Source organism: Primulina tabacum, chromosome 4, assembly GCF_025594145.1.
Source record: "Primulina tabacum isolate GXHZ01 chromosome 4, ASM2559414v2, whole genome shotgun sequence".
NCBI lineage: Eukaryota > Viridiplantae > Streptophyta > Magnoliopsida > Lamiales > Gesneriaceae > Primulina > Primulina tabacum.
Genome location: NC_134553.1, coordinates 48,105,913 through 48,120,931, shown reverse-complemented (window position 1 = coordinate 48,120,931; position 15,019 = coordinate 48,105,913). Strand labels below are relative to the sequence as shown.

At 34.2% G+C, this 15,019-nt stretch overlaps 2 protein-coding genes across 2 annotated transcripts; both read right to left on the bottom strand.

The window, feature by feature from the left end:
- Positions 1 to 260: 260 nt before the first annotated feature.
- On the bottom strand, positions 261 to 4,585 carry LOC142543594 (uncharacterized). The gene is made up of 6 exons (XM_075650950.1): positions 3,976 to 4,585; positions 3,053 to 3,264; positions 1,821 to 2,115; positions 1,659 to 1,744; positions 1,483 to 1,574; positions 261 to 929 (listed from the first exon to the last, which is right to left on the bottom strand). The coding sequence occupies exons 1-6, from the start codon at positions 4,240 to 4,242 to the stop codon at positions 697 to 699; spliced, it is 1,185 nt and encodes a 394-aa protein (XP_075507065.1). The 5' UTR covers positions 4,243 to 4,585; the 3' UTR covers positions 261 to 696.
- Positions 4,586 to 9,012: 4,427 nt separating this feature from the next.
- Positions 9,013 to 14,178, bottom strand: LOC142543593 (nicotinamide adenine dinucleotide transporter 1, chloroplastic-like). The gene is made up of 9 exons (XM_075650949.1): positions 13,723 to 14,178; positions 13,556 to 13,651; positions 12,084 to 12,190; positions 11,165 to 11,213; positions 10,891 to 11,003; positions 10,363 to 10,457; positions 10,070 to 10,158; positions 9,891 to 9,985; positions 9,013 to 9,729 (listed from the first exon to the last, which is right to left on the bottom strand). Exons 1-9 carry the CDS (start codon positions 13,787 to 13,789, stop codon positions 9,328 to 9,330), a joined length of 1,113 nt encoding a protein of 370 aa, XP_075507064.1. The 5' UTR covers positions 13,790 to 14,178; the 3' UTR covers positions 9,013 to 9,327.
- Positions 14,179 to 15,019: the final 841 nt, after the last annotated feature.

Sequence of the window (15,019 nt, the reverse complement as noted above, 5' to 3'; positions counted from 1 at the left end):
AATTTTTTTTTTAAAAAGTCGTAGTTTGTGGGGCATGAACTCGGTCTCTCTTTTCTATAATTTTATAAATAACCATAACGGGGCTATAGCATCAAAGTATGCAACACGAAAAGATATCACTGCACAAGACCAAGCATCATCTCCTTCCTAACTTAGGACATAACATTCACAATCTTAATGCAACCTATCCCCTATATAAAAGCTTCAGATAAGTGGAAATGGTGGTGAAACCCCGTTTGATTTGGAAATGAGACGAACAATACGGTGGAATAAAGCAACTACAATTAATAATCAGGACAGAGTCCAGAAAGGAAAAAAAGACCTACAAATATCATACAAGACAAACAGAACAAATAATTTGAAGAAAGACTAGTATACAATATGAAGTTAGAACCAGTAAAAACGTCGCTTGTACAGTTCAGCTCAGCTTTGATCAGTGAATTCAAATTGTTTACATCTCTTTCCACAACCACCTCCCCAAAAATAATATAAAAGATCAATTTCTTCCCCAGCGAGCATATTTCTTAGGGTGGTATTGTTTCGGATTTTGGCTGATGATGACTACGACTTCGACATAAAAGGCAAAAACAAAATGCACTTCCCCTTCCTCACGGTCCTCATACCCTCAGCATAAAATTGGGTAGAGATCCTCCTTTACAACAATAGGAGGCAAGAAAGGGAAGCTATCTCAAGAATTTACCCACGGCAGAAGAAAGCAAAGTCTGGGTGCTTGACCTGGAGCCAATTTAGCCAATTATCGGCATCTTGCAAAAGAGAATTGGCCAACTGCTGCTGATGAGCTGCATCTGGCGTCCACAATGATGCCCTATATCTGTATGAGGCAAGACCAAATACCGGAAGTAATATCTGCGGAACACCATCGGTTTCAGTTGGATATGTTACAGTTGGAGGTTTCACAGTTTCACTTCCTGCAGATGCAAAAGCCATAAGACCAAGAAATTAGGTAGGATGCTTAGAAGCACTAAGATACACAGATATTCCGGAGACTAGGCACATAACACTGAATACACCTTATCTATGCAAGTACCATGGAAAAATAAGTTAGAATCTAGAAGGACGAAGATAACTGTCACAATGAATCCAATTTCTACTGGCAAACAACAACGCATATATTCATTAGTGCAAAAGCATGTATGTGAATAATTGTACATTATATTTCACTTTGGATTCACGATCATGTTATCTAAGGCGTATTTATGCATACGTCAACCCTTTAACTCACGTCACACGTCAACTTTAATTGATCTACTGTGCAATTAAACAGCATTTAAGGCACACCTTAATCCTTTAAGGGCGAGTTCTTTATTAAAAAATCACGTCTTCAAATTAGGTGTTCGCCTTGTCCACCTCTAATAACTATGCTTCAATAATTAGGAAAAGCCATTGGGTTCCATATGCTCGCATTTTTTGAAGGCAGACACAAAATACACACAAAAACAAATAGAGGTAAAGTATATCCACCTGTCAATCGTGTATGAAGAGAATGGAAGGTTAAGAAGCAAGCATCCAGATCCTTAAGAGTTTGTCCAGTAGGTATTTTGTAAATGGGATACCTGCAAAGCAGTTATTTACCATTAGGTAAGTAACATATAACCACATAAATCAGTAACAAAGATCAGACCCTTGACAAATTATACCAGGCCACAGAGATCCAACTCGATTGAAGTAGATCACAACTTCTAAGTGTCTTCAGTTCCGGGAAGCGGCGAGAAAGATCAAGAATCTGTCAAAGTTTCAGGTCAATATAGAGTAAGGAATGAAAGAGTAATAACGCGTAATGTATGTTAGATAAAAGAGACCTTATCTGCCAAAGGTTCACGGAAATAAGGCGGGTCCCGCTCAAGATACTCAAACAACAAGCAACCCTGTGAGCTTCCAGATTCACATTCATCACTAGAAAAGCCTTCTTGAAACGCCATGTGTTGTGCTCTCAAAGACAACAATTCTACATTGGGAGGAATATCACATATTTGAAAATGATAGTTATGTGGCTCCTTTGGACAACTCGAGTAACCTCTATCTTGTTCACTATCACTACTTCCATCACTACTAGAATCCCTAAAATATTCACCATCACTTTCTTCACCAGGTCGCCTACCATATGAGAGAAAAAACAATCAATCGAGTAAAAGGGCCATTAATGAATTTAGATGAGTGTTAATCAGAAACAAATCAGTGTCAAACAGTTTACACAATGACTTAAAAAATCAAGAAAATGTGATTAGATTGATACTTCCTAGTGGGTTCATTTACACTCTGGAGCAGTTACATATGTTTTTTCACCATTATATAAGAGGAAGCTTACAACAAAGGAGACCCGTAAGCGAAGAAAACAAGGTTTCAGTCAGTAAATGAGCAAGCTACAATCGCTATGAGTTAGAGAAACAGTAACACCAGGTGAACAATGCTCAACCATTCCTAATTTTTAAAAGGTAAAAACTTCATCAGAAGCAACAACCACCAAACTAAAGAAAAATTTAAATAACCATCCCAACTAAACAAAGTTGACAGTCACCAACACAAGCGGACATTTGATAAAGAACAGAAATATTTTGAATAATGGATCCTCAAACTACTAAAATGTGCAAATAAGTGGCTTATTGTGTTCACCAAAAACAGGAAAAAAAGTCTTATTGTGAGACACAAAGTGTGGTCATGGTACTTTATTTTTTTCACCAATATAAACAAGAATTGGAAGTCCGCCAAGTTTACAGGTACAATTCACAAGCACATACACGTATCATTAGTATAAAACTATCCAGATTACGGTTAATAAATTCCAAAATTATTAGTGTTAAATTAAAAATGATAAAAGAGTATAACTAGAATAGAGAGAACAAATATGACCCAATGTGGACAAGAATCCTCAATTTTTCATACACATAATCAGGATTACAAAACAGCGAAACACGGGAACAAGAACCCTCGAATCAGTTTTCATTCCACATTTCTTTTCTTCTTTTCTACATAACAATTAGCGTCTCAATCAAATATAAATTCTTAAATCAGTGTATTTCAGGAAGACGGATACCTTGATTTTTCCGTGCTCTTTGAAAGGTCACCATATAATTGAATGCCAGATAAATAAGGCACATAATACTGAACCACGCAATCGGAATCATTCAATACCAAAGGCACTCCAGCACCATACGCACTCCATTCCTTAAATGACTCCCATAAATCACTCAAAAAAAAGAATGGCTGAAATTCTGCATCACTCGTTCTCCAACTCTGTCCAGCCATCTGTCATCGAAAATGAATAACAAATTCAGAAGTACATTCAAAAATTGATCAGAACTCATTGATTTAGAATGATAACCATAGTAGAGCAATAGAGAGAAAAAAGTAATTTATGTAATGCAATCAAGTATTTAGCAACGGTTTAAGGCTTAGGTCTTGTCGGGAATGGAATAGTTTTTCAAATCGTGCTACAAAAATAGTAGAGTAAAAAATTTAACTTTTTTGGCTTTACATGCTGGTCCAACAATATCCGACTTGGTATAAATAAAAACATGCATACACTAAATAAATGCATAGGTCCAATAAAACATTATAACAATTTAACATGCTGCGCAGCAACACCCAATGCTCCAAGATCATAAAATTTTGACATAATACAACGACCCAAATGTTTACTAAACAAACATGAAAACAACACTATTGGAATCACAATCCAACTCTTTCATCTCTCTTTAAGATTTATTCACTAGATTTTAATAAATGTCAAACAAGCAGTTAAAGAAGATAAACCGAGAGTGGAAAAATAACACCTTTTTAGAACTTGAGACAAAGTCGTTTCACTGTCATAAAACAAAACAAGGTCTTCATCTATCCCAGTTAGAAGCACTATGTGACATGATACTTCAAAACCACTATAGCATGCCAAATGGTAAAAGCACTAACAAATCCATGAAATAAACTTCAATCAACTCATTATTAAAAAAAAAAGCTTACCTTGGATAAACTTTGCCCCGGAACAGAAGGAGTGACAGATTCCAAGAACATCTCCAGATTACACAAATGGGAGGACTCCAGCACCGGCGCAGCAGCTGGCTTAGACCTTTCCTCCCGCGGCTCATCGCTTTGGCTCCATGAGTGGTTAGAGGCGACATCACTCTGCTCCCTCCCCAGATAATCCCGACTCCAATGAGATCTTGACGCACTATAACACCCATCGTCGCTATTTCTACTCCTATTAAACTGCAATCCTGGTCCCCACATATCTCCTCCCCAAAACCCTGATCTTATCAAGTAATTATCTATCAATTTCTATGTACCAACAAGCCCTAAACCCTCGATTTGGAAACACCTTTCTCTGCTATGCAAACCAATCTATTTACAATGATGATGCAAACTATTCAATAAATCACGCAGTTTGACGGGAAAAATATTCGTCGTTTTCAACAAAGGAACTCGAATCGACAGACAGTTTTCGATTAATTTGGGGTTTTTAGGATGGAGTTACCAACTCCGATCACAGTTCTACCACGGGCGCTGCAAATGTGTAGAGAGAGAGAGAGAGAACATGTATAGTCAGTCTATCTCATAAGTTTCTTTTGCTGATAATTTGAATAAATCCCAACAATATAGAAAACAAAATAATTTAATAAAGAGTGGTTATTTTTGAGACCATTTCATCCAATTTTTTGTCTTTAATAAACTCATTTACGAGATGGCGAATAAATTTTTTTTGTGCAAGTATCAATATTTTATAGATTAATAAGTCTTTTTAAGACGATATTATTTGTGATACATATTAATTTTATTTATATTTATAATTAAAAAATAATATTTTTTAATTATATCATGAGATCGCCTCACAAAAAAATTTATATTCTTAATTTTTTTTATCTTATAATCATTTTTTGACTTAAAAACGTGTGAGATCGTAGTACTTTATTAAATCACTTTGTTTTCTACATTGTTAGTCAATCAAATTACGCTGATACATTTTCTTATTTGGTCAAATGAAAGTTTTATATTTAATATAATGGTACGGTAAGAAAATGACTTCCTAAAAAAACGCAAAATACACGTTAATACATAAATTATGTGAGATAGTTTGGTTATGATTTAAAATAATACATTTTTTAGTATAATATGATATAGTAAAAGAGTATGAAATGGTAAACATTTAACTAAAAACAAAGATTACTTTTTTTTTGAAGCTAAAAACAAAGATTACTTAGAAAAAGAAAAAGAGTGAAAATTAGTTTAAGAGAATAAAAATAAGGTTATTTTCGGATGGAAAGATTTGAGTTTCAAGAAAGATTTGAGACGATTATTTAAAATAATTTTTTGTAGATTTATCTAAACAAACCAATAAATTTGAAATCTCCTACTTAAAATTTATTCATCCAAAAGTGACGGTGTTTATTAACATTATATTAATTTTTGATCAAGATGGACACTCTTTGATGTAATTTATAAGGAGTACGTCTCTTTGTAAGACGGTCTCACGAATTTTTGTCTATGAGATGGGTCAACCTTACTGATATTCACAATAAAAAGTAATACTCTTAGCATGAAAAATAATATTTTTTAATGGCTGATCCAAATAAAAGCTCTATCTCACAAAATACGATACACAAGATCGTCTCACCCAAAATTTAGGTTGAATCTACCTATCAAACTTCATGCATTTGTCGTACATGAATGACGTATATGTATCCATATTTCCAGATTTGTGATTGGATTGCAATTGGATTAGGTGTCCCATACCTATGGATTATGGGATGATGACTAAGCACACATGTTATTGGTTGGTGAAGGATTATTAGTCACTAAAATGGAGGGACACGTGTATGGTTGGATGATAAGAGATGTGTCTATTTCTTATCCCCATGCTTATCCGACTCCTTTGAATTCAGGCACTTGTCACCAATATATAATTTATTCTTTATTTTTAATAAATAAATACACAAATTTTAAAATATTATACATGTTTTTCTTTTTAAATATAAAATGTAATGTTGGTCTCATATATCAACAAATTTCGAATATGTCGTGTACATCTGGCACACAAACAACTCGACGTTGTGTGGCTAATTTTTGTTATAAACTGAGGAGGATAGGCGATAATGATAGCAACTGGTCCTTCAAACAAGATAAATGTTTTATTTAAGTAGTATGAGGCATATTTAAGATGCAACAAATTTTCATAAGATATGTAACTATGTTAGGAAGAATGGGTTGAAATCAGATATGGGAAAAAATATCGAATTTTCGATATATTGAGTTTAGCGTATCAAATTTACTGAAATTTTCGGTACCGTATTGATATTCACTGAAAATTTAGGGTCCGATTCAAGTAGACGATGTTAGTCGCAGCTCAGGCTTCGACTTGGCTATAAGCCTGCAATCACGAAAAAGACCGTTAGAAGGGGGTCGAGAAGGTGTCCCAGAGTACCCCCTCAGATGCTCAAGTTAGAGACATGGGATATAAGAGGGAACAGTTAAGGGTGCTGCTGAAAAGTAATATAGTGAATATTAATGAGTTTGACACTCAAACTTGGTATTTATATGAGAATACATGGGTTTGTCATGGACCTTTTACTTTGGCTATAGATGGGTCGGGACCCATAATCCCATGTGGGCTCGATTTGGATGGGCTCATCTCTAGGATATCAAGTATAGTATCAATACCGAAATATTCAGTACGTTCTGAGCTCTAATATCATGTTAATATCGGGACTTGAACATAACGCAACCCTAAGAATTAACTTAAAGATGATGATTGTCCAAAAACATTTATACAACTATTGGACTATATTTGAAGAAAACAAAATATGATATTTAGTGATTTTACAATCTTTTTAATAATTAATTATAAATGAGATAATATATATTTTATGTGATAAAATTTATTGATTTATCAGCTATGAATTTGTGAAGTCTATAGCATATTTTAGTGATCATACTTTTTTGTTTTAAAGTGTGAATAGTTTTTTCCAATAATGTTATAATTTTATTATAGTGGTTACGACCATGCGAGGGACACAAACAAGTTGTAAAGGAATAGTGTCTCGCCCATGGTTTCAACATGTAATGTGGCCACTTTGATTTGTTTTTTTAATTTTATTTCACCCTCGTGACTTAAATTATTGATCAAAATTCATTTCAGAATTCAATAATTGTTCATATTTGATATAACAATCGAAACGTAACGTTTGATATACTGTACAATTTAAAAGATTTGAGTTACATAATTATCATAAACTATAACTTCTGATTTAATGATAAACATTTAATCTTATCACTTTTTTTCCGTGTCACATCAACAAATTGTAAAGTTATTAGAGTAAGAAATGAACGGTGTGTGTTGTCGTGTAAAGTAGATTTTCTATTTTAATCTTATTTAATACTTGCACGATTCTTCCGAAATAAAATACAACATATATTATATCATACCGAATTATTTACACCCGACATTACCATATCTTTGTATTCACTTTATAAATTATCCTTGAAAGCAACCGAAAGCTAATTATTTTATTTGAGGGAAGAACCACTTAAGTAAAATCAACGCGAAAATGAAAAGATAAGAGGTCGAGGGTGCTAAACAATTCCATCAACTTGGCAATAATTTGTTTTACGGCTTCTCATCAAGTCGATTTAAGAATCGTTAATGGCGTGCCGATGAGTCGAGTTGAATTGAAACCATTACGTGTTCCACAAAAAAAAAAATAGTTGATCATCTATGAAATGGAAAAATCTTATTTGAAATGAATGCTTTAAGTGGTCGCAAGCTAATTAGTTAGTGGGGAAAAATAGGGTCGGAATTCAAAAAAATTAGGCGATATATAATATTCGAGCTTAGTAGATTAACTATTTTCTGTGTAGTTTGATTTGATGTATTAGTCGAAGTGCCGTGATTTATATCTCAATTTTCTGGACTTGAGCGTATCAGACCAAATTAAAGATCACGATTAGACAAAAGATGTTAAATATTTGGAATAAAATAATACAAATAGTGAAATATTGGGTGGTGACTATGAATCTGACAAAGGCTATTAATTTCTTCCATTAGCATAAATGCGCGATGATTTTGTTATTAATTATTACAAAAATGTGGATTTAACCCTATCAAAAGAAATCAGAACAGTTTATATTAGAGTTAGTAAGCAAAATAGATTGGAAGTTAGATAGTTGGAGTTAGTTAGAAACGGTTAGCACATGCATGTAAAAGATAAAACAAAGAAACGCTTGTAAAACACTCAATTTTTCAACACAGAAAGTATTTTTTCTCTTCATTCATCAGCTGCAATAGTTTAATTATTTAGGATTTTTGTAATAAAATTTATTCAAGTTAATTGAACATAAAATTCTCAAGTGGAGAGTGATAAATGTAGCTGATCTATGTGAGTCTACATAAGAAAAATGATTAAATAAATACATTGTTGAGTGCAATAATTGTCCCTGCTTGGTAGAGTGATCAAACAGTGATGCTTGAGCTGCTGTGCGGTTTAAAAAATTTGAGTTGCATCATTACCACTAGCTATAGCTTTTGGTAAAGCGATAAACACTCGGTCCTACAATTGGTATTAGAGCCAAAGTCACGGGTTCGATTCTCATTTATTGCAAAGAGTGCAATTATTGGGTGAGAGATTGTTGGGTGCAATAATTGTCCCTGCTTGATAGAGCGATCGAATCGTGGTGCTTGAGTTGCTGTGTGATTTAAAAGATTTGAGTTGCACCATTAACACTAGCTATAGCTTTTGGTAAAACGATAATCACTATGTGCTACATACATATTTGTTTAACACATTAATCTTGACTAAATTGTAAGCTAACCCACTGTAAAAACAAAATCAACTTGACTAAACAGGATATTAAACATAAGAGGTTGGATTGAAATTAAGCCGTGCAGACAAGTATACTCCATTGAATTTAAATTTTTTATTTTTACATTTATTATTATTATCATCATTTCCCGCAATTATCATATATGTTCCAATTTGATTCATTATTATTTTTTAATTATATCAAACATAAGCAAAAACTATTACGGCATTCGAGTAAATACTAAGTTGACGTAAAAAAAAAATTTTCAGCATTGGGAGATACTCAAGAGAAGAGACGGCTGGCTACATGTATTATGTATAACAAAAAGAGTTCCTTTGCAGAACAGCAAATATGACTGCAGCTAACAATGGCGAAATCTTCGGAACAAGAAAGAAGCAAACAAAATACAACACATTAATCAATGGGGCCAAAAATAATTTAATTAACTCATTCAAGCTGTTGCTTATTGAAGTCTATTCTAAGAACAATTCCAAGCAATCGTGTGGAAGTAGATAACTCAACTCAATGCTTAGCAGTTAGATTATCCGGTTTAGCCTGTTTATGTAGAGGAATATACGGGGTTCTATGATTAGAAGATGGGTTTAGGGATCGGTGTAATGTCTTGTTCTCTCCTGGACTTTGGGATCCTATTTGGGACTTGGTTTGAGTATCTGGATTAGAATTCGGTTTTGAATGCATTTCATCAGGAGGCGATAAATGTAACAAGAATCTATGTATCATCTCGTAACTGGTAAATGTTATCACAGCAGAAGGAGTTGTTCTAATCAGATTCGTAGCACAACCTCGATAAAAACCAGGCATGCCTTCTTTTCTTGATATCATTTTAATGTTATCAATGACGCCTGCATAGTGCAATTCAGGATTCCGAACTTGACCTTGTTCTTGTAACCTTGAACGAACAACCTGGTGAAGAGTTGGGAGTGTTAAAAAAAGGACAAAACTGGAGGTCACATGACACCATTAAATATAGAAAGAAACAGACCTTCCAGAGAATAGATCATTATGAAAACAAAATTGTGATGACAATTGAGATCTATAGATCGACAGGCAAAAAGGGGTCATACCTCGTGAGGGTAAGTCAATAAAGAAGCAACTACTTTTGAGAATGACGAAGCAATTGCCACCTCCCCAGGGTTGAGCTCGTCGCTGCTCTTATTTTCTTCAAATTTGGGGAAAATATATAAAAAAAAATTGTTAGCAATGACAGCAGTAGGTGCAGCAAAATAAATATTCATAATCTTACCTCGTTTTGCCAAGTATAATTTTATTTTTTCGTATGTAGGGAACTGGATAGCAACGTGACTGATCCCAGCAAGAGAAGGAAGAAGGCCACTGCGAAAGAAATGGAAGAAAAAGATTCATATACACAACTGACTGCCCATCTGGACTAACATTTCTTGCTTCATTAAGACAATCGAAATTATTTTGTGTCAAGGAGTTTAACCAATAAAGCTGAACACGACAACAAATTGTTCAGTGACTTCTGAAAGAAATAATGTTTTGACAAATATCTTGGTCACTGAGGTAAAAACTAACCTATACCATCCACGAAATCCTTCTTCATGTACAATTCGTCTCAAAGCAGAAAATATATTCTTATAGGGAACCACACCTTGCCTCATTCCCTGTGTCTGAACAAACAGATGAAGTTTAAATCAATTCAACCAAACCCAGAGATAAATAATTATTTATGATATCTGAAAAAAACAGTGTAAGTTAACAGTCACTACCTAACGCAGATAGCAGTATATGCATGAAATATTAAATCAGACGTCCACAGAGATGGTATACCAAAAGTTCTAAGCTTGAAAAAGGGTATTGTACCAAAAATTACCAAATATTGTCGGATATTTTGGTGAGTTGCATAAATCATAAGGTGATCTAGGCTAAAGCATAACTAGTTTTCAAAAATTTAAAAACAACAATCTTTAAAGTTACCATTAAGCATGGAATGATCCAAATACCACAGAGATTGTCAAAATTTCTTGTGCCATTCAGGTTAGAAGGACATGTCAACCGCAAAATTTCTCACGCCATTTAGGTTAGAAGGACATGCCAACCTACCTGAAGTCTTGTCTTGACCACCCATAAAGGATTTGTTGCAATAGATGTTGCCGCACCCGCTCCCGAGGCGGCTACCATGTTTGATGTAAATGAAAGCTGGTCACTGCTACCCTCTGTATGAATGAAAGTTTGACAAGTATATGTCTAAAGGTTAACAGGAAAAAAAAGTTTCCAGTCCGTTAAAAGCTTACACAATCAACAGTAAGGACAGTTTATACATGTTAACAAAAAATACAACATAAATATTTCCCAGATATGCAAGTGGGAAACCTACCATATGAATGGAGCAGCTCTTTGAGATGTCCATAAACTGTGAAGTAAACCTAAAAAATATTTATATTTCATCATTCCGGAGGAAAAAAAGGATACGTGATGAATTTTTCATGTGTTTATTCAACTGAAACACTGAAGCACTAGTATGAATTAAAACCAAAATTTGTAATGCATTTTTAGTATACATTTAAAAACAGTAGTTTGCTCATTTTGTCAATTGTAAAATCATGCAGAAAAGAAGTCTGCGGGATAAAACACAAAAACCGTCAGAAGTACGGCCACTTATAAACTTAACCATTCCAGTCATCATGAGGTTTACATTGAAAGACAAGACAACTTTTTAAAAGGCAGGTCAACACATGCAACTGTTAACATCTTATTCATTCACAGTAAAGAACTGTAAGCACAAGCTTTAAGATACACAAATCACCTATATATTGCAGGATTAATCACGTAAAATGTTTATGCTCACGGGGCTTATATTTATAAATGAATCCTGATAGGATATCAATATTAAAAAGTTGAGGTGCTATTGCCTCATGAAGTTATGTCACGTAATAATTATCTGAAACAGTAACTATATATATAAATATTTGAAAATAGCAGAGAGAAAAGATACGGTTCTGACTTTCCAAATATAATTTGTATTATGAATAATCCATTTGTTATATAAAATGTTGTGTTGTTTGATATTTTTTAAAAATAAAGTACGAGAGAAAAAATGATGGGTTTTGATGGGAGAAAGCTCCACCGAAAAGCCTAAGCGACCCAAGTTATAACTTCTTGACTGCGAAATAAATCAGAATGTTGTCTAGATCATTTGGAACCATTACAATCACCTGACAGGAATAATTTGAAAGCATACAAAGTAAAATGCAGAAGAATAACCCATAGGTAAATGTGTTTAATGTAGTACTCACAGCCCAATTTGGAAGTAAAGCTGCCAGGGTCGGTGTAAGGCCACGGTAAAGTCCCCTGAAACCTTCATTTCGGACAATGTTTTGCAGGCTTGTCAAAATAACACTTCCTGATTTTTACGTGGGAAACGACATACATCAGACACTTCCCTGGTACTGATGTAGAGTGAAAAAACATGTGTAATCTAATCTAACAGAGCTTCATCCTTTTAGATGAAGTGTCGATTGTCAAATGCAACACAGGCAGATGAAAATAGGATGCAGAATAATATGATTTGAATAAAGTACTTCAATTGACATACGTAAGCGATTGAATTCTTTGCCCATTTCAATCTGATCTCAATACCACATGTCGGTGAGTCCAAATATGTTCATGCAACAAAAGGATTCAATGCATATTTTTATAAAGTTTAATCATGGCCCAGAGGTTATATTTATAAAATGTGTATGCTTCAAATTTGATATGAACCACAACTTATTATGCTTCACTTCACCTATCTTACATTTAAACTCGCTTATTTACAAAAGGGAGATTACATCGATTCTACTTTTCCTAAAGTATCGACAAATAGTAGCTGAGCATTGGTACATGCATTATGCAGACAGTGGAGGAAACCAAATAAAGCCCCCACCGCTATGCTGTTCAATTTCGTGATGAAATAATATTGTTAAGATTGGAATTTGGACCTAACTCAACCTCAAAAAGCTAGCTCAAGGGGAGAGGATTGTCCAAGACCATATATACAACTCTCAGGTAGTTTATCCAACCACACCCCCTCACGTCCAGGAATGAACATCTGGAGCGAGAAGTTTACAAATGACCCAATTATGGGCATAACGGGTGACCTAACTATGGACAGTCCAACACATAACGGTAGAACCTGAGCTCTGATACCATGTTAAGATTGGAACTTGGACCTAACTCTATCCAAAAGCTAGCTCAAGGGGGGAGGATTGTCCAAGATCATATATACAACTCCCAGGTAGTTTATCCAATCGATGTAGAACAACTAACAAATATAATGAGACGCTGCCTTTCACCTGCGTCTAATTTATGCATTAGGTTATGCTCAGATAATTAATTTCAATGGAGAAAGAATGCTAAAAGTTGTTTTAAAAACCATTTATTTCTTCATTCAAGCAAGTTAAAAATCAACACAAACAAGAAAATATGCTAAACCTCAAGAATAGTTGCACACATTCCCCAAACTACTTGTACCATACTCAAGAGATCCTGCATTTTCTAATTAGATAGATAGTTTAAGATGCTTTAATATTAATACGCAAGCGGGCGATAACATTAACACGTGGCACACAATATAAAACCACTAAGCTTCCAAATCCAAACATGAAAGTATTGATTCTCAAAACACAAGAGCACAAATCAGGAAAAATTTGATAGAAAATTCAGTTCCATCAATCTACTTAAGCAAAAGCTAAAAAGAAGAGATTTTGATCGCCATCAGCACACAAACCTCTATGGCCAGAAGTACGAATTTCAGGCAGGCCAAGGACTTGAAGCCTCGTTTTAATCACGTCCAACGGGCACACGAAAGTTGCCGCGATAGCACCTGAACCTCAAAACAAAAACACAAATCACAAAACCCCCAATGTGAAATTTGGCAAAATCGAAGTAAATTACCAGCAGCGGCGCCGGCGGAGGCGTCGTATAAGATGTCTCTGCAGCTCCGGCAGCCGCCCGCGGCCATATCAACAGTTACTTGATTTTACAAATAATTCCAAGGATCTGACTGGAGAAAATTATATAGTTTACATGCGCGGTGATTGAAAAATGTGAGTTTGGGATTGAATTGAACCTGGAACAGCTGCCAAAAATTTTTATTCTTGAAAAATATTACTAGCTAATAGCTTTTTGGGAACTTTAAATCACCAAAAAATATTTATAACAAATAAAAAATGTTTATTTCAAAGGAAAATACAAACTGGATTCTGAAAAAAAAAATTATGGGTGAGCTAAACGGTTATAACGTAAGGCTTTGAACATAGTGACCACATCGCCATTAATAGATCACTCTTCAGGCGGCCGACGACCTATTCATAGAGAGGTGTAATATTCAAAACGTGATGGGTTTGAGAATTTTTCAAATATTTATGGCAAAGAAGACGTGAATGTTATCCCATCTTCAAACTCGTTCTAAAATCCTGATAATAATAATAATAATGAATAATTAACAAAAAAAACTCAGTTTTATGACATTCAAATCTCGTGCGCGATCCAACTCGTCACCTCGTGATATTACGCGGTTTCATCTTTTTTTTATTAAAATCATGAATTACAAAATTTTGTATTGTTTAAATAATATTAGTATTTATATATGTAATTGAATTATTGTATCAATATTTTTAAGTTAATATGATTTTTTTATTAATTCAATCGATATTTGAAGCGATGATAAAGATATTGATTTAATTCATATCAGATCAGACATTACGATGGCGAATACGGTCCTCACCTCTTCATTGTTTCTAAATCATTTGAAGTAGGGGATGATGATTATGATGGAGATTTGATGTCCGTGGAGTTGAGATGACAATTTTCAATCCAATTACATAAAATTGGTTACGAGAACATAATGTGGACTTAATCCTCAGAGGATCCTCGATTAGAAAATATGAGGATTAGGGCAAGGATGGAGAAGACATCCCCGCCCGTCTCATCTCATTGTCAACCCTACCGACTATTTAAATTTCATGTTTAAGAGATGCCCTCGTCTTTATATTTCTTTAAATTTCATAGATAATTTTCAGAAATTATGATTAATGAGATAATACTTTTAGGATAATATCATTTAACTGTAGAAATATATCAATTAACACGAGGTTCGTTGATTGATTTTTTTTTTTTAATAGCTATTATTAAATGAGTCATCACGACCCCAAGTGAGGTGTTCTGTGGCAAAATGGAATAGACAAGTTTA

Excerpts from the sequence above, each read along its gene's own strand:
- LOC142543593 (XM_075650949.1), bottom strand. The coding sequence starts at position 13,789 with ATGGCCGCGGGCGGCTGCCGGAGCTGCAGAGACATCTTATACGACGCC. Across the intron at positions 12,191-13,555 it reads TCGTACTTCTGGCCATAGAG|GAAGTGTTATTTTGACAAGC; the intron begins GTTTGTGTGCTG and ends CGTAAAAATCAG. Across the intron at positions 10,159-10,362 it reads GGATTTCGTGGATGGTATAG|TGGCCTTCTTCCTTCTCTTG; the intron begins GTTAGTTTTTAC and ends TTTCTTTCGCAG.
- LOC142543594 (XM_075650950.1), bottom strand. The coding sequence starts at position 4,242 with ATGTGGGGACCAGGATTGCAGTTTAATAGGAGTAGAAATAGCGACGAT. Across the intron at positions 3,265-3,975 it reads CGGGGCAAAGTTTATCCAAG|ATGGCTGGACAGAGTTGGAG; the intron begins GTAAGCTTTTTT and ends TTTCGATGACAG. Across the intron at positions 2,116-3,052 it reads AAGAGCACGGAAAAATCAAG|GCGACCTGGTGAAGAAAGTG; the intron begins GTATCCGTCTTC and ends CTCATATGGTAG.